Source organism: Garra rufa, chromosome 19, assembly GCF_049309525.1.
Source record: "Garra rufa chromosome 19, GarRuf1.0, whole genome shotgun sequence".
NCBI lineage: Eukaryota > Metazoa > Chordata > Actinopteri > Cypriniformes > Cyprinidae > Garra > Garra rufa.
In genome coordinates this window covers 31041535-31067781 of record NC_133379.1, presented here as the reverse complement: position 1 = coordinate 31067781, position 26247 = coordinate 31041535, and the positions used below count along the sequence as shown (strand labels likewise).

The 26247-nt window shown below is 37.1% G+C and overlaps 1 protein-coding gene across 1 annotated transcript in view; it reads right to left on the bottom strand.

Moving 5' to 3' along the window:
* The window catches only part of LOC141292446 (patatin-like phospholipase domain-containing protein 7), a 109206-nt gene that overhangs the window by 8732 nt on the left and 74227 nt on the right, over nt 1-26247 (bottom strand). Inside the window, exons 17-27 of the mRNA XM_073824463.1 lie at nt 17376-17581; nt 16436-16567; nt 14041-14164; nt 11538-11651; nt 11361-11427; nt 11099-11248; nt 10944-11007; nt 6688-6856; nt 5693-5875; nt 2816-2934; nt 2107-2263 (exon numbers count right to left, since the gene is read on the bottom strand). Of these exons, the coding sequence (XP_073680564.1) occupies nt 2107-2263; nt 2816-2934; nt 5693-5875; nt 6688-6856; nt 10944-11007; nt 11099-11248; nt 11361-11427; nt 11538-11651; nt 14041-14164; nt 16436-16567; nt 17376-17581 (1485 nt within the window). The remainder of the gene's footprint in view (nt 1-2106; nt 2264-2815; nt 2935-5692; nt 5876-6687; nt 6857-10943; nt 11008-11098; nt 11249-11360; nt 11428-11537; nt 11652-14040; nt 14165-16435; nt 16568-17375; nt 17582-26247) is intronic.

The window sequence follows — 26247 nt, the reverse complement described above, 5'->3', positions numbered from 1 at the left end:
TAATATGAATGAAGAAAAGGAAAAGCAGGGGAAAAAACAAAGCAAAAGGGAACAGAAAACAAAAACGAAAAAAGGAAAACTAAAAGCGACAAGAAAAGAATAGTAAAAAAAAGAAAAAATAGAAACATGAAAGGAAATGAAAATGAAAGAAAATAAATAATAAAAAAGAACAGAAAAAAAGAAAAGAAACAGGAAATTAAAAGAACAGGAAAATGAATTAAATAAGGAAATGAAGGAAAGAAAGGGAAAATAATAGGAAATAGAATGGAAATAAAATTAAAAAGAAGAAGAAAAGTAAATGGATAAGTAAATGAAAAATGAGTAGTAAAACAAAACAATGAAAAAGACTGGAAAGAAGAAAATGATAAAGAATAGCTAAGGAAAAAGAAAGGAAAATGTAGGAAAATAAATAATATGAGAAAGAACAAAAAAATACTTAAAAAAAGGAACAGAAAACAACAAAAAAGCAAAAAGGAAATCTAAAAAGTAGGGCTGTCCCCGAATAGTCGAAGATTCGATGCATCGATATGCGGAGCCTGATTCGACCACCGATCTCACAGTCGAATCTTCGCGGGTGAAACGAGCATCATACCATTTTGCCAATATGGGGGTGCTCAATGTCTAATTGCACACATAACTACTGGTTTTGTACGGTTATATTAAGTTATATACAGCCTTTGATTATGATAATGCAGTAAAAACAAAAGTGAAAAGAAAGAAGCGTTCAATCAATATTTTTAACGTGTTTGTGAATAAATCCAACCACCCCTGTGACTAATTTAATTTTCACTTTCCCTGATGCATGACGAGATGAGGACCATCTTGACGGCAGGGATGGCGGCGATCACACCGAACGCGTTTTTGCAGTTGGAGGCGCCTCTTTTGAATGGTTTTCTGTTGGCAGTGAGCGTTCTGCACGCTGTTTATGCGCACCGGGCGCCTCGCGTTTTCGCCGCCTGCTGCGCCTCGCGTTTTGCAGGAGTGCTCTGAGCGCCTGAAGTTGAAAAAAAAAAAATCAACTCTGAGCGGAAAAACGCCCAACGTCATTCGCGTTCTTTTCCATTGTCCAATCGAATGAATGGAGAGGCGGGCCTTCTGTTGTGATGGCGAAAGTTTACCGTTGCTTAAAAAGTCCGGAGACTCCAAGAAATGGAGGAGAAACCTTTGGTGTCTATCGTGGGTAACCCGGAGCTGTATTATTTAGGGTTTCTGCTAATATGACAGTTTACTTAACAGCAAAAAACTAAGATTTTAGAGCGCTCGAGGACAGCTGTTTTGGTCGTTGCTTAGCAACATAAAAAAACCGCAGCACACTGCTCTTTCATTAAAAGTCACCAAAAAAGGCAGTGCTGTGCGCCTCGCGTTTTTAGAACTAAAAGACGCGTTCTGTGTTTTTATTTAAACCTAAATAAGTTTGTCTGTCAGTTGGCAGGCAGTTTTGGTCGCTTATAAAATAAAATAAAAATAGTTTTACCCTCCTGCTGACTATAGTGTCGTGCCCCTCCCAACCCATTCACACACGCACATAAGCCTAGATGATTCGACTATCGGTCGACTATAGAAAGATTCGAAAATTCTGATTCGACTATGAAAATTCATAGTCGGGGACAGCCCTACTAAAAAGACAAGAAAAGAATAGTAAAATAGAAAAATAAAATTAATATGAATAAAGAAAATGAAAGAAAAATACTAAAAGGAAAAAGGAACAGAAAACAACAAAAAAGAAAAAAGGAAAAAAGGAAATATAAAAAGACAAGAAAAGAATAGTAAAATTAAATTAAGCGGAAACAGGAAAGGAAATTAAAATGAATAAGAAAATGAAATAAAAAGGATATGAATGGAGAAAAAAATACTAAAAGGAAAAAAGACATATATAGTCATATAGGATAAGACATATAGGATAAAGAATATTGGAGCGGGAAAAAATTAAAAGAAGTAGAATGAAAACGAAAAAGGAGAGGAAAAGAATATGAAAAAGAAAGTTAATGTAAAGACAACTGGAAAAAGAAAAAAGTAAAAGCGTGCTTGGTTTCTATTTTTTGGTGAGCACTGGGATGCATTTTAAAGAAGCACAAGGTTTATTTCAGATTTTTGAGTGTTTCGCACCATTGCCCACTCTCTGGCTCTGATCTTCATCCTGCTGTAACTGCGGTCCTCTGCATACAGCGCGCCCATCATGGATCCGATAGAGGTGCCGCCCACCAGATCAATGGGGATTCCCGCCTCACTCAACGCTCGAATGATGCCCACCTGAGAGCAGCCCCTGAAAGAGGGAAGATGTGAAGAGGAGAATGAGGGGGGCAAATAAACTCAGTGATACAAAGCCAATCAACACATAACCTTTCACTTTGGTCCAAAAAAAAAAAAAAAAAGAAAAAAGGATGAAGCCCAAATTGATTAAAATCAACAACTAGAAAGGAGCATTGCGTTTTTCTCTTTTTGAACAGCACTATAGGTTTTTTTGTCTACCTGGGTAGAGTTAACACTGTACACAGAATCAAATCACAGGTTACTACACAAAAGGAATGAAAGCAAAAAATAGCAACCAACCTTTAAACACCTCCTGCCAACCACGAAAAAGACAGAATAGACAAACAGAAGCTGTCAGAAAAAATTAAATTGACAGAAAGAGAGCAACACTGGAAAGAGGTCAAACAAAGACTGAGAGGAGGTGGTAAAGGGCTTTTAAAGGAAAATGCCACAGTAGTGTCAACAAGAGTGGGAGTGTGGAAATGCATTCAAAATAGTGGAGGTGTTTTCTCTTCAATTTCATAGTTTTATTTCTGTTTTTTTAAAAGATGTAACAAGTGCATACCTGGCTCCTCCGCCCCCCAGCACCAGCGCAATGGCGTTGCCTGTGAGAACACGGGCCAGACGAGAGAAATCAGAGTGACGATCGGCAGGTTTCTGGAACACACGCTGATACATTTCTCTCTGAAAACACAAATGACACAGGAACTTAGACTAGCAATATGTCAGAAATCACTGGTCACTTTTATAAGCTTAGTCAATATGTTAAAGGGATAGTTCATCCAAAAATAAAAATTCTGTTATTAATTACTAACCCTCATGTCGTTTCAAACCTGTAATGCTGCGTTCACACCGCCCCAACCGTCATGCGTCAGTTGCGGCAAGATTACATGTAAAGTCAATGGTTGAGTCCGTCAGAGGTCCGTCAGAGGCTCTGCGTTGCGTTGTGTCCGTTGGATCCGTCAACTTTTCAAGCGTTACCTGCGTTTCAAGCGTCAACGCAGCAAACGCAAGCAAAGCAGAAGTTCAGCTAGCTGAACTTTTGACGGACTTGACGCACTTGACGCAGTGCGTCAACCAATCAGAGCGTCTCACTGTAGCGACGTCACCACACGTATTTTGAATGAAGCGGGAGCAGAAAAAACAACAACATACAATTCTCTGCGATTGCAGACGGCTACAAGCTTATTCTAGCCGTCTGCAATCGCAGAGAATTGTATGATCCGTCCTCGTTGTTGTATAAAGACAGGAATGTAAAGGAACTTGCTTGGATGAAGATCGCTGAAGAGATCGGGATGTCAAATTTTTTCTCAACGTAATTATTTCCCATTTCGTTAGCTAGCGAAACATGGTCATGAGAGGATTCCAAAATGTCCAGTCCCAATAGTTTGCCATGGTTTATTCAGGGGAAGTGTGCAAAAAACTAGATGCGTTGGGAGCGTTGCCTGACGTGTGCGGTGTGAACGCACCAAAAAGCAAGCGTTGCCAGCTTCAACGTACATGCGTCAAACTAGATGCGTTAGGTGCGTTGCCTGACGCAGACAAAGTGTGCGGTGTGAACTCATCTTTGGAACACAAATTAAGATATTTTTGATCAAATCTGAGAGCTTTCTGACCCTGCACATTTTTGTTTTCTTTGCGCACAGAAAGTATTCTCAAAGCTTGATCAAATTAAGGTTAAACCACTGATGTCACATGGACTATTTTAATGATTCATTTCATGAAAAATATCTTGATTTGTGTTTCGAGGAACGATATAAGGGTGAGTAATTAATGACAATAAATAATGAAACAAATTTTCATTTTTGGGTGAACTATCTCTTTAAGACAACTAGTTTGACCAACTAGCAGTTATTTAATAGGCAATTGTACTCTTCAGACTCAAATTAGACCAATCTATGTATTTAAATAACTGACTAAAGAACAAGAAGTTATGAAAAGTTTGAAAACAGTAAAAGTTAACTTAAGTAAAACTTAATCTTGCAGAAAAAAATAGATGACTTGTAAAACTTAAAGTAGCCACATATGGCAGCCTGTTACCACTGAATAATAAAAGGTTACTGCGAATATAGGTTATTGTTATCTCTATAAAAAGTTGCAATTACCTTTTTATTTTTTATTCAGTGGCGGAAATGGGGTTCTTTAACCACATGATATATGTATCACGCGAGATTGATTTTTATACCAATCACATAAAATCAATCTCACATGACCTTGGATCAAGTTAGACATGCTCAAATCATTAATAGAGCTGCTAACCCTACTCTTTGAAAAAAAAAAAAAAAAAATTCTAAAACTGTGATTTTACTGGTAACAGATCAAAAAGAACCAAGTTTTATTTCTTCAAGGTCTTTCTTTAAGATTTGTCTGTAACTGGTTCTACTTTCTGTTTTTTTTTTTTCTTGTTATATCCTGAACAAAACTAAGATTTGCCATGATGACATAACACAAAGTCAATGGAGCTCAAGGACAAATCCGCAGCAGCCTGGGAAACTTGACAGGAATATCAAGAGCGTCTTAAATACATATAATGCTAACAAATGTGTAACTTAAAAAGTGGCAGTCTTTGTTCATTTACTCGAGGGGGCGCTATTAAAACAAATAAAAATAAAATAAAATAAAATGCTCTCTTGTAGGGGTAAGCAATATGTCCAAAATCTTATAGCAAAATATGTGACCCTGAACCAAAAAAACAGGCATAAGGGTCTTTTTTTTTTTTTATTGAAATTTGAAAGCTGAATAAATAAGCTTTCCATTGATGTATGGTTTGTTAGGATGTGGTCCAGGGTCACATATAAGTAATTTTTATTTCATGGTATAATATATATATATAACGACATAGTAATCAAATGTATAAAACCACGGCACATTCTTCACATTTAAATTGAATATATACTTCTTATTAAAGTTACAAAAGTGATTAAGTCAAAAGCAGAGAGAGATTTTCTCTCAATTGTTGTTTGATTAACATGAATGCCAGACAGCAGGAATATTAGACTGCTGTCACTTTAAGGGCTGCCCAGATCAATATACTGTCAAATAAGTGTTTTCTTTCTCAGCTTTTTACTTTAACTTAAAACCTAAATATACAAGGATAGTTACAAATATGGGTAAACTCAGTTTAATACTCCCATGTCTATGCTCATGCGCATACAGCAAAATGAGTTATCTTTCACTGCTCATTGCGTTTTAACGACTTAAATTACTTGTTTTTAAAATGCAATGCTAAAACGTGCACAAACGATGCAACCGTGATAAAGACACTAGTTAAAAATCTCTTTCAGTTCACAAATTTCTACCGGTTAACTGTGTCTACCAGTATATCGCATTACATTTTGGAGTTTGTGGCATCTAAATGTTTGAAAACCCCATGCTACACCATTGCATGGCTTTGAAAATGATAGTTATTTCAGTGAAACCATGATGTAATTGAGTGTTGCACCAATTTTGGCAGGCTCCTCCTGGAGAAGACCCTGCGGGGGCAGGACAGGTGAAGGTGTCTGGAGATCCAGCTCCGCATGTTGAGCCATTCAGCTGTTCCTTTGGGAGGAGGTCCGTCCTCGCGGTGCAACAACACCAGCTGTTTCTGTGCTCTCACCGCGCTCCCCTCTAACATGCGCTCCAACTGAGAGACAAAGAGACAGATGGATGGACAAAGAGAGCACTGAACATCATCCTTTCAAAACTAGACAACACTCTGTCCAAATGTACTTTATAAAATAAAATTATTTTATTTAATGGAACACACTGAATGAAGAACTAATCCATGAATATAATAGAAATATATCCTTTTTTTTTCAGAAGGTAATTTCTTTCTAAAGAATAATTTTTGATTATACGTCCGCTCTCAATTCTTTTCATTGTGAATTGACAATGACCCATCTCGGACTTGTTTAAAACATCTGAGCTTTGAGTCCCTGATTCAAAGAGCAGGGCTATAGTGGATTTACGATCAATAGGGATGTTGCTCGACCCCAGACCTCTGATCCAACTTCAAATGCACAGGCCTGACGCTTGAAACCCCTGGATATCCAACCCCCCCCCCCCCCTTTCCTGCATGTAAATGATTAATCTCTCACTCTCTAGGAAAAGAACAGAGTAAGTCTTGCAGTTCACCTGGAGTCCTGCCAATATGGTTTATTACTGGCTGTGATCAGAGCAGTTCAGCGGTGACTTACAGTACAGAAGAGTAGGGGCCATTTTTAGCCCAGTGTGTTATGGTTCAAACAACTTAATATTTTTTGGGCTCAACCTATAAAAGTACCTGCCATCCTGAGCAAATGATAAATTACAGGCCTTGAAACCCATTTCATTTGTGTCGGAATAGACCCTTCTATTTCCAGTGGAAGTAGCCGCAGCTCTGAATCTTGGTACGTGAAATTTAGCACCAGTTCTTGTAAGCATTTTTCACTCTGTGATGATGTAACACCATCTTACCTCTCCCACGGCTGGGTCCTGCTCTCCCAGTCCCACGATGATGATACAATCGGCCTGTCTGATGCAGCGCTGAGTCCATGGGGTGAGTGACACATCTGTCTGATACAGGACTATGCGGTGGATGTCTTCCTGTTGACCCAACCAACTCGACAACCTGTACTCATGCACGCTGGAGTAAAAGGAAAGAGACTATTTTCGGCTACTTCTCACTTATGCCATTTTTAAACATGTCAAAGTCTAAGAGTCAGGCTAGAATTTTCTATATTCATCCAAGATTAAATTGGAGTGAGACTACAGACTATGACTTTACAGCCTAGACTACAATGACTAATGTTATATATTGAGGATTCACATGAATTTAGTTGTTCATTTATGATTATTAAACATGTGAAGACCTGCAGGATCCCACACCTTTTGACCAATGAATATCCATGACGCATCTATGATCTATATCTGTGACTACTGGATAAAGATTTTCCAAAACATTTCAAGTAGACGCACTCAAATGTTCAGTATCAGTATGATTTAATGTTTTTTAGGGGTTCAAGCGCAGTTAGAACGGCGAAGGATCAGCAATCTCCATGTAAAACTGATCATGCAGACCAAACTGTAAGTCATAGAGACCTGAAACTTGGAAAGCTAGTAGTACTCACACCACATACAACATCACCAAGGCTCGCCTCAATCGGCCTGATGGGTGATCAAAAATTATGAAATTGCTTTTGGATTTTTGAAAAAACTACTTTTGTGAACTAGTCCTAGGTTACTGATCAGAACCAAACCAGTGCAGGAAGATTCTTTTAAGGGCAAAATAATTATCCAAAAAAAAGTTGAACTTTTGACTCACCGCTGCAAAGGGATGCCAAAACATAAGGGGAAGGGACACTTTTAGTAAAATGCCTATAACTCCTGAATGGAATAAGATATCTTCACCAAATTCAGAACACTTATGTAAGAGCTTAACCTGAGGTCACAAGACAAAAATCGTGGAGCTATAAGAGGGGGAAAAAAACATAAAAATGGCTATACCTACCATATGCAACCATTTGTCCTACCAACATGAAAATAACTGTGCACAAACTTGGTCCAAAGTGCCACAAATGTCTATAAGGATATTTGCGTATCTCAAAACAAACAGCCACCATTGGCAAATGAAGTTTGAGCAGCTATTAGACAAGGTTAACAGTGGCTGTTGGGAACGAAACTCGGTCGGCCTGTTTGCCTCACGGCCTTAAAGGTCTGTGAGAAAAGAAATCAGCCACTGGGGGGTGATATTGCGTTTTTTCAAGCTATTGTAAGTTGCGTGTTTTTTTTCGCAATATTGATATCAAATAATAGAAATTCTCATTCCGGAAAACTTTGCCTCTAGAACCACTGCTGTCAATCAAATTGTTTGTTAAATGATTGAAAAGATGTAAAAAACCTACTTTTGCGAAACAGTCCTAGGTTTTTTGCTCAATCTGGAAAAAAAAACACTGCAGTGCAACTGTCTAGGTCATTAATTATCCAAAAAAAATTGTCCAAATGTTTTTTTAATTCACCCTTTGGGAAGCTGTAATTGGGTAGTTTAGAAAAGGGGCCTGTCCAAATTTACCCAAAATCCTATAAAGCCTAAAAGAAAACTCAAAACTTCACAAAACCTGCTGAGCACATGCTAAAGGAGATCAGACCACAGCTGCCTCTATAACAGTTATAACTGTTAAAAAACATTATATTTCTATGGTAAATTACTTGGATTTGCCAAAAAGAATTTTTAAATAATTGATTTAGGTGGTTACAAGCTTGCTAAATAAATGTCTTTTTTCATATACTTAAATGGCTTAAAGCCCTTGAACCCCAGTAATCTCTGCTTGCAGGTATACTTAAAGAAGTCTTTTCTGCTCATTAAGGCAGTGTTTATATTAAAAATTCTGAAAAAACAGTAACATTGTGAAATAATTAGGGCCGGGACTTTAACGCGTTAATTTAGAAAAAAATAACGCGTTAAATTTTTTTTAACGCATTTTAATCGCACTTAATTTTGCACCGCGGAACGTTTCTCACTGGATGAGTTTCGGCGGACCGATTATACTGGAGCACCAACTAGCACATAGAGCCTCAAGTATCACCTCAATGCTTTTACAGAAGGTCTACCTACCTATAGGGTACCAGAATTTCTGAAATGTAGGCTAGTATATTTCTAAATATCCCAGTGTTTCCCCTACCATTATCTTAGGGGGGCGCGTTTACAATGTCTCCTCCGTGCAAACACGGACTGGATCGCGGACTCCATTCATAAAAACCGAATTTACTATAGCGCGGAATGCCACGTAAATTCGTCAAATTTTTGGATTGATTAATCAAAAGTTGGTCTGTCACTTAATTCAAATCGCGATATGGACTAGTGTCTGTCAAAACTGAAATGCAAAAAGACCGTTTTAATATGAATCCTGCATGTTCCGTTTGTATCTGTATGTATGAATGGTGGAGACGTGTTTTTTTTTTTTGTTTTTTTTTACTACACGCATACTAACTAGCATCATATCATACTTTACACACAGAAACTTCACGGCAACCTGTCAAAATAAAAGTACGGTTTAACATGAAACAGAACAATATTCCTATTTAAATAATTGACAAAAAACAATATATATGATAAAAAAAATAAATATAACAACAAGATTAACCACTTAATTGTAGAAAAAAATACTACAATTATTATTTAAATGTTAAATTATTATTATTATTTATTGATTTTAACAGCAAATCTCTATTTGTTTGCCAAAAATTAAAAAGGTTTATTTTTAATTTGATTAAAAATAAATAAATGTTTATGCTTTGATTATGAGAAAAATTAAAACACAAAAGAATTTCTTAAAAAAAAAATAGCAAAAGATTGTAAAGCCCTATTGTTCAAAATGTTAAAATAGAGAGTTTTGGACTTATTTTTTCACTGAAATAAATGTTTTCGTTATTACACAAAGTAGGGTAAAGTACCGAGAAAAAAAAGTATGGAAATCTAGGGGAAACACTGTATCCTATTGCTACACTTAATGGCAATATTGCACTGGTCTGTTGGAATAGGTTGAACAAAAATAAACAATATTTTGTTGCTTAAGCTTATGTATTCAGTCATTATTCAATGGTATACTAAAAATCCATATGAAAAAACTTACTTCTCACTGTTCTCAGGTCAAATATTTATATGCGATTAAAATGCGATTAATTTCGATTAATTAATTACAAAGCCTTTAATTAATTGGATTAATTTTTTTAATTGAGTCCCGGCCCTAGAAATAATATTACAATTTGAAATAGTAGTTTTCTGTTTTAATATACTTTAAAATAAAATGTATTCCTTTTACGCAAAGCATCATTACTCTAGTCTTTAGTGACAAATGATCCTTAAGAAATCATTCTAATAAGCTGATTTATTATCAGTGCTGCTTAATATGTTTTTGGAAACTGTTACTTTTTTCAGGATTCTGTGATGAATAAAACGTTCAAAAGAACTGCATTTATTTTAAATAGAAATCTTTTGTCTTTTGAAAGTTTGGGGGCAGGAATTTTTTTTCTTTCTTTGAAAGAAATTAATACTTTCATTCAGCAATGTGTTAAATTGATAAAAAGTGATAATAAAGACTTCTATTTTGAATAAATGCAGTTCTTTTTTACTTCTTATTCATTAAAGAATCCTGAAAAAAGCATCACAGGTTCCAAAAAACAATAAGTATCCCTGTTTTTGTGTTGTTACACTCATGAGTCCTGTTCTAGCTACTGATGAATTGCGTGTCAGATCCTTGTCTCTGTGGATCTATTGCTGTTAAAGTGTCCAATAAACATGTGATGGATGAGCGCTTGTCAATATTCTTGACAGAAACCAGGCCAGTATCGGCACTTAAAAGTTCTCTAAATTAAATCTAAACAGATGACACCAAACTTACACCACAACAGAGACAAACATCATGCTGGGTTGGAGGGACAGGACTCATTGCAGACTGTTTATTTACGGGGTTAATTGTGTTGTTCATTTCCATATCACAAAACTGCTTTCATCTCGCTCATCAAACGACTACTTTAATGTGTAAAAATAAAAAAGATGAGTGTGGTGTTGTTTTTCAGGCAGCTGAAACACACTCATCCTAAAAATCAGCATGTATTAACAGTGATAGATGAATGTATTATGATAGATGAAGTGGCCACATGTTTATATAAACTAATATTTGATGCTGTATAAACATTGCAAGCTGTTATCTAATGACACTTTGATGCCCTACCTGTCTAAAGCAGCAGAGCCAAGGCGCTGTTTGATGATGTCACTAGTCAAGAGAAGAGTTGGGCCTGGAAGACATAAATTTGATTTGAACTTCATCTTCAATTGTAATCCGTCTCATCTTTTTGATATAAAACCTATATAATATAGTATCCTCACCAATAGCTAACAGCGCGTGCTGGAGTTCTAGAGTGAACGCAGTCAGAGGAACCTCCTCTGATACCGGGAGCACAGTGACTGTGGCCAGATTTGAGGCAGGGTTCCCTGCGTCCCATTTGCTGCCAGGTGTGTGTAGAGCTAGACTGCGAGCTAGATGTTAAAATACAGATACAAAGTAGTTGTTATGCATTAGTGAGTCTAGAAACCTTGGCCTTTGAAGCAGAGATAAAGATGGAACACTGATAGTTTAACACACGCACACCTGACAAAGGTCCATTAACTTGCTGGAGGATCTTCTGTCCCAGCAAATGAATAAGCCTTGTGACTACCTAATGAGATCAAATAGAGAGAACAAAACTGACTTGTGCAGACACAGAGAGGCAAGGAAAACTCTCATCACTGCAGTTTCTATAAAGCAAAGGCAGTGTGGCTGACATACCTGTGGGAATTTCCTCTTGATGGAACTGAGAGCACCCTCAGGCAGTTTAGCCAATTCTGAGTCACGAACAGCATGAACAGTAGTAGCTCTGTTCTGATGGGTCAGAGCCTCCACCTGCATTTTCACACACACACACACACACACACACACACACACACACACACACACACACACACACACACACGTTTGTTTTTGTGAATTGTGGGGACATTCCATAGACGTAATGGTTTTTATACTGTACAAACGATATTTGCTATCACCCTACACCTTCCCTACACCTAAACCTAGCCCTCACAGGAGACTGTGCATATCTTTAAAAACTCATTGTGCATGATTTATAAGCCTGTTTCCTCATGGGGACCTAAGAAATGTCCCCACAAGGTCAAAATCTACTGGTATTACTATCTTTATGGGGACATTTGGTCCCCATAACGTGATGAATACCAGGTACACACACACACACACACACACACACACACACACACACACACACACACACACACACACACACACACACACACACACACACTAAATTATGCATGTAAACAATGACTTTAAAGCAACTCCATGAAAAAACTTTATTTGGCTTAAAATAATCATTTTAATATTGTTTAAAAATAGATTTTTAACACGTGTTTGTTGTGAAGAACCTTAAATGTAACTATTAAAAGTTGTTTGTAATAAAAGTGCAACAAATCTGAAATAAAATAAAGTTAAAATAATACATGAAAAGGTTAAACTTAAAAAATAAAATAAAACAAGAATTAAAAATGCTGCCTTGATTATTAACCACAATAAATTAACTACAATTTAAAAAACAAAAGCTAGTTCAAAACACTAATAAATCCTAATAAATAATAGTATATACAGTTGAGGTCAAAAGTTTACTTACTCTTGCAGAACTTGCAAAATGTTTATTATTTTACCAAAATAGAAGGGATTATACAAAATGCATGATATTTTTTAATTAGTACTGACCTGAATAAGATATATTTTACATAAAAAGCATTTACAAATAGTCCACAAGAGGAAATAATCGTTTACATATGCTTGATTCTTAATACTGTGTTGTTACCTGAAAGATTCACAGCTGTGTTTTTTTAATGCAATAAGAGCCAAGGGGTGAAAACATTTGAAGAGAATGAATGATGTATACATTTTTCTTTTTTTGCCTAAATGTTATATATTTATTATTTAGTACTTCCCTTCAGGGGCTAGTTACATGTTTCCAAGAAAACAAAGTTCAATTTACCGTATATATATCTTCAAATTCAAAATGTTTTCACCCCGGCTCTTAACGGATTGTTTTTCTTTCAGAAGCATCAGTGAGCGTTTAAACCTTCTGTAATAGTTGCATATGAATCCCTCAGTTGTCCTCAGTGTGAAAAGATGGATCTCAAAATTATACAGTCATTGCTGGAAAGGGATAAAATACACAAAAAAGCTATAAAAAAAAAAAAAAAAGAATATGTGAGACCTGAAGGATATTTCTAAAGAACTAAAAACACAGCTGTGGATCATTAAGGTAACAACAGTATTGAGAATCAAGTTTATGTAAACTTTTGAAGGGGGTCATTTTTATAAACTTAACCATTATGTGGACTATGTGCAAATATCTTTTATGTGAAATATCTTATTCAAGTCAGTACTAAATAAAAGAAAAAAATAACATGCATTCTGTATGATCTAGCAGATTCTACAAGGTGTATGTAAACTTTTGACCTCAACTGTAAATATTACTAAAATAATGCCATATGATTTTATTAATCCAAGTCATTGACCCCTAACAGACTGAAATTTGTTATTCACCAAAAATAAACTCACACTGGGTTAATTGTTAGTTGTTGTTTCTTCTCCATATTTAGCCATATATTTATGTTATAATGACAAGATATTTTTGCTCACACAAGAGCAAAGATCAGCGCCAACAAACTCCATGACGCAAACTGAGACTAAATTTGGATTTTCAAATCAGGCCTTCATTCACATCACTCACGTCCGTGGACAATGAGCCACCACTGTTCTCCAAGCAACGTAACCATGGCATCAACATGGACAGGTATTCTTAGCAGCATAAACGTCACCACGGAGACGCAAAAAGCGTCAGCCAATCACAATAAAACATCATGAATGATGCACACCTGATTATGTGGCACAAATTCGCAGAATACATCAACCTCTGTAAATGTCACCAAAGCTATTCTAAGAGATACTGCACATACAATAGGCTGACTTTCTATATATGCAGCATTATGTAACAATATCTGATTCATCGTTGAGTCATCTTAGCAAAATATAAGTTAGAAAAGGTTATAAAGTCTTGGAAACTCAAGGTACAATCATTTGGTTGCAAGCACAGTTTTTAAACCATTACACCACAAGATACCTATAAAACTGATCTTGGTCCAAGATTGCGAAATATGTTTTTATTGGAAATTTTATTGGAGCTAAATTAGTTTGCTATGACAAGAAGACACTGTATTGTGCATGTGGAAAAGCTCACCACTCCAATGAGGTCTCCTCTGCCGTACTCTCCAGTCAGCTCCTTTTTCCCATCCTCCTTCATGATGACGGAACGCAGGCGGCCGCTGAGCACTATAAAAGTACTGTCAGACTTATCACCCTGCCTGAGAGAGAAAAAGAGAGAGAAAGGATGAGGTCGTTTATCATAGAAGATTTATGAAATGCTGAGGAAGCTTATCTGTCTCAGCCAGAGGGGCAGAAGAGAAAAAGGAAATCGTCAAGTTTATTAGATTGTATTCTGTCCAAATCTCTTACAGAGGAGGCATAGGAAAAAAGGAGAGAAAAAGATCATAACAATAGAGTTTATCTGGGAGCTCCTTACAGGAGAGCCAAAAAAGTGCTATGAAGGACATTTAATATTAATATATACAGTACATGGCCAAAACTATGAGGACATGTAAATTACACACTTACAGGTGCTTATCGAATGTACACTACAGTTTAAAAGTTTTAGGTTGGTAAGTTTTTTTGAAGAAGAAGAAGAAGAAGAATGCCTTTTTTACAATATGTAATATAAATCTCAGGTGTGTGTCTGAATGCATTAAGAGCCAGGATCCCAGAATGTGTCTAAAACACGCATACAGAGATGGCATGCGAGTACTAAACCAAGTTCTCTTTCACATCTTATTGCACTTAAATGTAATGTAAGAAAAATCCTTCAGGTCTCACAAATTCTTTGGTTTTTCAGCATTTTTGTGCATTTGAACCCTTTTCCAACAACAATTGTATGATTTTGAAATACATCTTTTCATACTGAGGACAACATATGCAACTATTACAGAAGGTTCAAACATTCATTGATGCTACTTAAGGAAAACAATGCATTAAAATGCATTTAAAGATCAGGGTAAATTTAACTTATTTTGTCTTCTGAAAAACACGTAACTATCTTCTGTAGTCTCTGACTAAAGTCACAGTACTAAATGAAAAAAAATATATTATATTTTGGCAAAATAAGAAAACTGTAGGCCTACACATTTCCATTCTGTTCAAAAGTTTTCATACCCTTGCTCTTAAAGGAACACTCCACTTTTTTTGGAAATAGGCTCATTCTCCAATTCCCCCCCGAGTTAATAAGTTGATTTTTACCGTTTTGAAATCCATTCAGCCGTTCTCCTGTTCTGGCGATATCACTTTTAGCATAGCTTTGCATAGATCATTGAATCCTATTAGACCAACAGCATCGCGTTCAAAAATGACCAACGAGTTTCGATATTTGTCCTATTTAAAACTTGACTCTTCACATCTTATTGCACTTAAATGGGCAAATACACACAAGTTTGTTACAAACACATATGAGGTACAAAAACAGTCGGTTATGTCTGTGAAGGTAAACAGCTGGAAAAGAAATTGCATATTTATATTAGATCAGTGTGGCAGCAGCGTAATATAAATAATAAAATCAATAAATCCACTGCTCTCGTCTCCTCTGAGGCTGGGACTCTAAATAGTGTTCTGTGCTTGTCTGTGCAGCTAATGACAGAATAGTTAGCATGGTTTGCTCAAACTTTTGCCATGGTGTTAAAACTAGATGGCGATACCGTGGGTGAAAACTTGCATATGAAGGAGCAGTAAGATTACAATAAGGTCCCCTTCCTATGTCACGAAGGGAACGAAATCTGAGTGTTTTTTTTTTTACAAGCTTGCAGAGAAAGGCTTACAAAAAAATTACTAGGTTGTTTATTGTCACTTTTTCTGGGTTGGTAGATGCACCCGGGACCTGATCATTGCACGCAAACACGGAAAACAAATCAGATTTACATAATGTCACCTTCAATGTTTCTGAAAAAAGTCTCTTACATTCAGCAAGCCTGCATTCATTTAATTAAAAATAAAAACACTAGCATTGCAAAATATTATAACAATTTTAAAAAACTGTTTTATATGGTTTTATATATTTTAAAATGTATGTTATTCCTGTAACGGCAAAAATGAATTTTTAGCAGCCATTACTCCAGTCTTCAATGTTACATGATCCTTTAGAAACCATTCTAATATTCCAATTAAGAATTAACACTTTTTTCGTGGAAACCATGATGTGTTTTTTCAAGATTTTTTGATGACAGCAAGTTCAAAAGAAAATAATTAGTTTGAAACGGAAATCTTCTGTAACATGATAAACGTTTTCACTGTGACTTTTGAACAAATAAATCCATCCTTGCTGGTTAAACGTATTAATTTCTTTAAAAAAAGTCTGTATTGTTAAAATAGGTAAAAAATTAATACCTGCTAATTAAAAGGTTCCATTTGGCCACATAGTGCACTAACGGTACCTATTTACACTAATAAAGAAGTTGAAGGTTGAGAGTAAATAAATAGGTAAAAGAAGAAGAAAAAAAAAGTGACCAGTAAATATGTGAGGAAATGAAGTGGACCTGTAGACAGCTCTGCCCGCCTCCACAGCCATCCAGTCAAGGGCAAAATCAATCTGCCTGACGAAAGATGACATCCTTCTTACAACTGTATGAGCCACATTCAGCACCACCGTGGGCTCAGCTCGCATGATCCTGACAACACACATAAATATGGGAGCGAATCAACATGTGTCAGCTGGAAAACCATTAAAACCAGCAACCAGAGTGAATTTGTTCATTATTTGCTTGCCAATGTCAACAAGTTAAAGTTGGATTAAATAGTAATGTATAACTATTTATTATTTTACTATATCTTGGTGCTGATAATACCAAAGTCCCTTTAAGGCAAGTCATGTCACTCGGCGGCCATCTTTGAAACGCCTCTCGGGCATACAAGTGCAGCTCCTATCTGTTTGAATGGGGAAACATCAAATTCTCCAAAACTGTTCACCAAGCTTACGATTAAATTTCATATTTTAAATCTTCAAAGAAATCCAACAAGAACTGGCTCATAAACATGGTTCCTTGTGCTCCAAAAGCGTGAAAAAACGCTTATTTTTCCGGCTAGATGAGCCAGTGCGCATGCGCAGTACTGAGCGCACGTCTTAGAGCGCCGATTGTTTCTATAGCAACCGGGACTTCTAACGGCAGCTGCAGTGACGCGCTGACTTTTCTAATCAACTATTGGCTCTTTCACTAAGAAGGCGGGGCTTCACGGCCATAATGAGCGTTGCATTTTTCCCCATTCAAAACTACACGAGTGACATGTCTTGGGTATTCTATAGTCTTTGATAATACTCATTTCACATGCACAGAAACGGTAATGCATTTTTTCAGGATGCTTTTCTGAAAAGAAATCTCAAAATAACAGAAAACTCCTATTGACCCCAAACTATTGAACTATTGAAGAGACTGCAAAAAACATCTGGACTAACATTAGAAGCGTGGAGTGAAAACCTACTCATAGAAGTGTGTTTTTGAGATGGACAGGAAGCTGCAGTCCCGATGTGCCCGTACGGAGAAGATAAGTGGCTCGCCTGTCAATACAGCCAGCTGACCCACCAGATCTCCTGGGTGAGCCACGAACAGACACGTGTCCACTTCTCGGTCAATCATCCGCTGGTACACATACAACGTGCCCGAGATCACAAACTGCACACTTACATCCTGAGGGACACAAACCCACACACAGTCAAGCAAATCATTTGGACAGAGTAACACATTAGAAATCCATTGAAATGTCTAGCTATTCTCACTGGCTAGGTTTCAAAATCGAATGAGTTGCCTGGTTAAGACAGCATTTTTGGGCAAAAGCTCATGTAAAAATGACCCTGTTCTTTTAGTGATTTAGTTTTTCTAGTGACAGTTGTTCATGAGTCTCTTCTTTGTCCTGAACAGTTAAACTGCCTGCTGTTCTTCAGAAAAATCCTTCAGGTCTCACAAATTCTTTGGTTTTTCAGCATTTTTGTGCATTTGAACCCTTTTCCAACAACAATTGTATGATTTTGAAATACATCTTTTCATACTGAGGACAACATATGCAACTATTACAGAAGGTTCAAACATTCATTGATGCTACTTAAGGAAAACAATGCATTAAAATGCATTTAAAGATCAGGGTAAATTTAACTTTTTTATGTTCTTATTATAAATTGTTATTTTTATTTTTTTTTATTTTACTTGTTAATATTGTTATTTGTTTTATGTTTATGTTCGAAATAAATAAATAAATTAAAGCTGCAAGCAGCGTTGACCGGGCCCTCGCCGTCTGGCAGTCGCCATCCCGATAGCATCAGGAAAACGGTGCCCAGTTGGCACATGCATTCACAATAACCCTTTGGACTAACCCTAACTGTCTCTCCTCCTGTCTGACTCTTTCTCTTACCACCCATCCCACCTCCTTACACTCAGCCACTTACCACACAAACACACACATAGAGTGCAGAGCAGAGTGAGATCAGATTTGTTTTTTAATTTTCTTTCATTCGTGGAGTTTTGTATAATTATGAAATGAACTGTGTTTAATCAGAATGAATAGTTATTTGTATGAAAAAAGTTTCAAAGAGTTAGGATGCTGCACTTTAAATATATAATAAATCATTGAAAATTGAAAATGGAAAATAAAATTCTAGGCACGCTATCTGCCTCAAAAACACAGGAAACAAATATTTGAATGTATTTTGTATTTTTATTTATTTGCCATGGCAACAGCATTTGATGCATCAGGGACGCCTTTACAGACTCTCATCGGCCGTGTTTTTACATCATTCTGATGAAGTTTGAAGAAAATCGAGTACAAATATATTGTTCGTTGTTCGTTCGTGTGTTAGTTCATTAACCAATGTTAACAAAAGAGACCCTATTTTAAATAGTTACCATGTTTTATGATCTACATCCATTTTTAAATATTATTTTAATGATCTATAAGCATCTGTGAAATAATTATAAACAAATATATTAAAAATAAATACATATTAACTTAGTTGATGTATTTGTTTCTCATTCTAATTAAGTGAACTGAGCAGTATAGTGTCATACTTATAAGATTTTTTATTCTATCAGTGAGATTGTATATATGTATATAAATCATATAATTTTTCCTTAAAAGATTAAAAAAAGATTTTAATGCTCTTTAAGCACCTATACAAAATAATTATGTAAAAGTACACTGACAGTACAGTCTATATCAACTGATTCTATGGATTATTTTCATTCTTATACACTGAGAATGAGCTAAATAGCATTTAGAGGTCAAACGATTCCTTATCTTATGAGGACCTCTAGTGTTCATCCCTGGTATTAGAGCTTTAATCTGACAAATTTATGTGACACTTTTAATGTTTTTGGGGCCTCTGAGCATGATAACATTTTGAAACTACACGTATTTCCTAAGAATTTCTTGTTCTTTATATGTAAAAAGTTTTGATGAGTTAGAATAATGCAATTTAAAGATATATGAAAATAACTCTTCATCTTTTTTATTGTTACTTTCATAAATCACCACATCAACACCGTTCAAGATGTCCCAAAGCCGTTCACAATTTAACATCTTCAGTATCTTGGCATCATGTTGACAAAGTTTGGTGTGAACTGTCTGATTCTGCTATGAGTGATATGAATTTATTCACAGCTATATTTAAAAACACAGGAAACAAATGTTAAAGTTTGACATGTTGCCATGGCAACAGCATTTGATGTATCAAGGACCCCTTCACAGATTCTCATCGGCCGTGTTTTGATATTATTCTGATGAAGTTTGAAGCAAATTGAGTAAAATTAAGAGGTTGATTTAAAAGCGTTTTGCAAGCAACACACTTCCTGCTGCCAGTTGGTGGCGCTATAACTTTGACTCATAATAGTAACATCTCTGTGATCGGTATCATACGACGAACAAACTGCTTAAGTTTGGTCAAAATCAGATAAAGTGTGTCAAAATTATTAGACATTTCCTGTTTCTCATTTCTCGCCATAATTTGTCGCCCTGCCAAGGCCAAACCGTTCGAGATACCAAAAATCCCCTGGCAATTTTGCATTCCCAATATCTTGAGATCATGCTGACCGAGTTTGGTGGCCATCGGTGGAAAGGTCTAGGAGGAGTATTTCAAATTCCACAGCTTGATTTTTCCAAAAATCCATATTTAAATAAAAATAGCTGACTTCCTGTTGGTCGTAGCTAATGGGTGTAAATTAGAAAGTTGTCCGGCTTGATGAGTCCAATATATGTACCGAGTTTGGTGACTGTAGGACAAAGTAACCCCCCAACTTTTGTCAAAAGGTGGCGCTATGGAGCGCCTGCTCCACGCCCATTTATGGGCTTTTATCAGTGTTTAACTGTCATTAATACAGATGTGTGTGTTGAGTTTCATGAAATTCTAAGCATTTTCAGTGGCTCAAAAACACAAAAAACTAAAGTTAAAGTTTGACACGTTGCTATGGCAACATGATAAAAGTTATGGATAACGCCCTTCACAGATTCTTATCGGTCGTGTTTTGACATTATTGGGATGAAGTTTGAAGCAAATTGAGTAAAATTAAGAGGCTGAGTTTAAAGCGTTTCAAAAACGTCACGCTTTCTGCTGCCAGTTGGTGGCGCTATAACTTTGACTCATAATAGTCCCATCTCTGTGATCGGCATCAGACGATGAACAAACTGCTGAAGTTTGGTCAAAATCAGACAAAGTATGTCAAAGTTATTAGGCACTTCCTGTTTCTCATTTCTCGCCATAAATTTGTCGCCCCGTCACGGTCAAACCGTTCGAGATATCAAAAATCCCCTGGCAATTTTGCGTCCCCAATGTCTTGAGATCATGCTGACCGAGTTTGGTGGCCATCGGTGGAAAGGCCTAGTAGGAGTATTTCAAATTCCATTGCATGCACTTTTTAGACATCCCTGAATAGCCGACTTCCTGTTTGGTGAAGCACGGACTATGAGTGTGAAATTTGTTCGGCCCGATGAGGTCTATATGTGTATGAATTTTGGTGACTGTAGGTCAACCGTTGTGCGCTCCAGAGCCCTTCAAAAGTCGCAATTTTTAACGCTGTGCCATGCCCCCCCCAGGTGACCCCCCCATGTCAAAGTCTGTCCGGCCCTGATGGCCGCAGGTTCCAATGTGTGTGCAAAGTTTCAAGAGTTTTCGTGTATGTTAAGGCCCCCGAAATCCCCCAAAACATTGAAAAAAAAAAAATAATAATAATAATAATAATAATAATTAAAGCTGCAAGCAGCGATGGTAGGGCCCTCGCACTCGGGCTCACCGCCAATCGGTGGCGAATGGTGGGCACTATGCTATTAAGACAGTAAATGTAGGAGGAATATGTCAAAGTCATTGATATGTGCCAATCTTCCTGCTGCCAGCTGGTGGCGCTATGCCTATAACTGAATATTGGCATGCAGATGTGTTCAGGCCAGTGCTTTCATGAAACATATGAAGTTTGGTGAAGCTTGAACATGGCATGCTTGAGTGTAAGTCATGACATATCCTGCTGCCAACAGGTGGCGCTATTACGAAATATTGGCTTTTAGATGTCTTCAGGCCAGGACTATTGGCAAACATGTCAAGTTTGGTGCAAATTGTACATTGCATGCTTATGTTAGTGTAAAACAAGTAATTTGCTGTTGCCAGCTGGTGGCGCTATGACTATAACTAAATACTGGCATGTAAATGTATTCAGGCCAGGACTCTTATCAAACATATTAAGTTTGGGGCTGATTGGACATTGCATGCCTGAGTTACAGTAACTTCCTGTTTCATTGCATTAAGAGTATGCTTTAGCACTTAGCTAAATGTTGCTAACATGTTTCTAGCATGTTGCTACCCTATTTAACACTTGTTGATATTTTTAAAATGTTGCTTGGCATCCACAACAGTATTAAACATGTGACTTCCTGTTGCCAGCAGGTGGCACTATGACTATAACTGAATATGGGCATTGGCTTGTGTTCAGACCAGCACTCTTATCAAACATATTAAGCTTGGGTCAGATTGGACATTGTATGCATGAGTTACACTTATTTTTCTTTGTATTAATATCATGCTTTAGCTCTTAGCTAAGTGTTGCTAGCATGTTTTAACATGATTCTAGCATGATGCTAGCCTATTTAAAACTCGCTAAAGCTTTTTAATATGTTGCTAGGAGTCCGTAACACCATTAAACATCACTTCCTGTTGTCAGCAGGTGGCGCTGTGACTATAACTGAATATGGGCATGTATATATCTTCAGGCCAAGAGTCTTATCAAACATGTGAAGTTTGGGGCTGATTGGACATTGCATGCCTGAGTTACAGTAACTTCCTGTTTCATTGCATTAAGAGCATGCTTTAGCACTTAGCTAAATGTTGCTAACATGTTATAGCATGTTTCTAGCATGTTTCTACCCTTTTTAACAGTTGTTGATTTTTGTTTAAATGTTGCTAGTCATCCACAACAGTATTAAACATATGGCTTCCTGTTACCAGCTGGTGGCGCTATGACTATAACTGAATACAGGCATGGGCGTGTGTTTAGGCCAGGATTCTTATCAAACATGTTAAGTTTGGGGCTGATTGGACATGGTATGCCTGAGTTAGAGTAACTTCCTGTTTTATTGTATTATTAGCATGCTTTAGCATATTAGCTAAGTGTTGCTAGCATGCTTTATTATTTTTGTAGCATGTTGAATATTAAGTTTGGGTCAGATTCAACAGTATATACATGAGTTACAGCAATTTCCTTTTGTATTTTTAGTAATAGCATGCTTTAGCTCTTAGCTAAGTGTTGCTAGCATGTTTTAGCATGTTTGTAGCATGTTGCTAGCCTATTTACGACTTGTTAACGCTTTTCAATATGTTGCTAAGAGTCCGTAACAGTGTTAAACATGTCATTTCCTGTTGTCAGCAGGTGGCGCTATGACTATAACTGAATTTGGGCACTGACATGTGTTCAGGACCGGACTGTCATCAAACATGTGAAGTTTGAGGCAGATCGGACATCGTATGCCTGAGTTATAGCAACTTCCTTTTTCATGGCGAAACATCAAAGTTTGTCAGGCCGCCACGGACACGCCCATCGACGAAAACTCCAAAGCTTCGCAATTTAACATCGCGAAGGCCTTATGATGACACTCAGCAAATTTGAAGATGATCGGATAAAAACTGTAGGAGGAGTTCGTTAAAGTACGAGGCCTGAAAATGGCAAAAACTGCACAAAAATCGTACAGGAAATTCAATATAACGGACTTCCTGTTGGGTTTCGGATGTTGCACCAGGAGACTTTTTTGTAGGTATTGGTGTGTTACATATGTGTACCGAGTTTCGTACATGTACGTGAAACGTAGCTCGAGGCGCACTCCGTTGAAATTTTATAGGTGGGGCTATCGAGCCATTTTGCCACACCCACTTTTGAAAACCATATCAGATGTAAATTTTCGCCAGGTCTGATGCATGTGCAAAGTTTCGTGAGTTTTCGGGCATGTTTAGGCCCTCAAAAAGACTTTTCATTTTGGAGAAGAAGAAGAATAATAATAAACGGAGCAATTCCAATAGGGTCCTCGCACTGTAGTGCTCGGGCCCTAATTAAAGCTGCAAGCAGCGATGAACGGGCCCTCGCACACGGGCTCACCGCCGACCGGTGGCTTTAGGAACACAGCAAACGGTGGGCAGTATGCTTTTAATACAGTAAATGTAGGAAAAATATATCAAAGTCACTTAAATATGCCAAACTTCCTGCTGCCAGCTGGTGTCGCTATGCCTATAACTGATTATTGGCATGTAGATGTGTTCAGGCCAGCACTTTCATCAAACATATGAAGTTTGGTGCAGATTGACCTTGGTATGTGTGAGTTAGTGCAAGATATGATATATCCTGCTGCCAATAGGTGGCACTATAATAATATCTTTATATTGGCCTTTAGATGTCTTCAGGCCAGGACTCTTACCAAACATGTGAAGTTTGAGGCAGATCGGACATTTTATGGCTGAGTTATAACAACTTTTATGTCCATGGCGAAACATCAAACTTTGTCAGGCCGCCATGGACACGCCCTTTAACGAAAACTCAAGATCTTCACAATTTAACATCTCTAAGGCCTCGAGATCAGACTGACCAAATATAATGTTGATATCATTAAATCTCTAGGAGGAGTTTGGTACAAGTCATTTCCTGTTGCCAACAGGTGGCGCTGTGATTATAATAGAATATAGGCCTTCAGATTGGTTCAGGCCAGGACTCTTATCGAACATGTGAAGTTTGAGGCAAATCGGACATTTTATGGCTGAGTTATAACAAGATTTATATCCATGGCGAGACCACGAAATTTGCCAGGCCGCCACGGACACGCCCTTCAACGAAAACTCAAGATCTTCGCAATTTAACATCGCTAAAGCCTTTTTATTAGACTGACCGATTTTGGTGTTGATCTGATTAAATCTCCAGGAGGAATTTGTTGCAGAGTACAGCATGACACTTCCTGGTGCCTGCAGGTGGCGCTATGAGTAAAACTGAATATGGGCATGTAAATGTCTTCAGGTCAGGAGTGTTATCACACATGTGAAGTTTGGGGCAGATCGGGCATTTTATGCCTGAGTTATAGCAGCTTCCTTTTTCATGGCGAAACATCGAAATTTGCGAGGCCGCCACGGACACGCCCTCTGATGAAAACTCTAGATCTTCGCAATTTAACGTCACAAAGGGCTTTAGATTAGACTCACCAAATTTGGTGTTGATCCGAATAAATCTCTAGGAGGAGTTCGTTCAAGTATGACGCCTGAAAATGGCAAAAATGCCACAAATTTTGCTAAGAAAATTAATAATAACCGACTTCCTGTTGGGTTTCGGATTTTGTCCCAGGAGGCTTTTTTGTAGGTATTGGTGAGTTACATGTGTGTACCGATTTGCGTGCATGTACGTGAATCACAGCTGAATGCGCACACCGCGGAACGTGTAAAGGTGGCGCTATTGAGCCATTTTGCCACACCCACTTCTGCAACCCATATCAGATGTCCATTTTCGCCAGGTTTGATGTGTGTGCAAAGTTTCATGAGTTTTCGGGTATGTTTAGGCCCTCAAAAATGCGATTCATTCCGGAGAAGAAGAATAATAATAATTAAAGCTGCAAGCAGCGATGAACGGGCCCTCGCACCCGGGCTCACTGCCGACCGGTGGCTTTAGGAAAACAGCAAACGGTGGGCAGTATGCTTTTAATACAGTAAATATATGAAAATATGTCATAAGTCATTTAAATGTGCCAAACTTCCCATTGGCAGCTGGTGGCGCTATGCCTATAAATGGCATGTAGATGTGTTCAGGCCAGCACTATTATCAAACATATGAAGTTTGGTGCAGATTGACCTTGGTATGTTTGAGTTAGTGAAAGATATGATATATCCTGCTGCCAACAGGTGGCTAAGATAATATCTGAATATTGGCCTTTAGGTATCTTCAGGCCAGGACTCTTACCAAACCTCTGAAGTTTGAGGCAGATCAGACATTTTATGGCTGAGTTATTACACCTATGTCCATGGCAAAACAACAAACTTTGTCAGGCCGCCACGGACACGCCCTTTACTGAAACTCAAGATCTTCACAAATTAACATCTCTAAGGCCTCTAGATCAGACTGACCAAATATAATGTTGATTTCATTAAATGTCTAGGAGGAGTTTGCTATAAACCTAATCCCCTGCAAGGACTTCAGATAATGCCAACTGTGAACCAAATGTGAACATTTTCCCTATATTCTGATGATGATGATAAGAACATGTAATTCATGATGATAACAAAATGTTATTATTGCTTGCATTACATTCACCACTTCTGCTTAAATCGTTACCTATCTGTACAATTTGTATGTGGATATTGCTTTGCTGGTGACTCCTGTTATAAGAAATCACTCTTAAGCGCTACATAACTAAGAATCAATAAGGAAAACGGTGCACAGTTGGCACATGCATTCACAGTAACCATCTGCTAGTTTGGATTTTAAGTTTACTGAATTGAAAGGGTTACACTTTAAAATCAACACAGAGACACATACACACAATATATAAAATGTTGCCATCCAGTTTCATTTGTTAACATTAACTGTATTAGTTAACATGAACAATAATTAAATAGCATTTATTAATGTTAATTAATATTAAGCTAAAAAAAGTATTCATATAAAGTTTATGTACTGTGAATTAACATGAACATGAACACAGTTCATGTGGGTGTACAGCAATACACAATAAAGTGCTCTATAAACGCTTCATTCTTTCAAAATATCTTTAAAAATCAAGTTGAGTATTTTAACGGGGTGATATATATATATATATATATATATATATATATATATATATATATATATATATATAACTG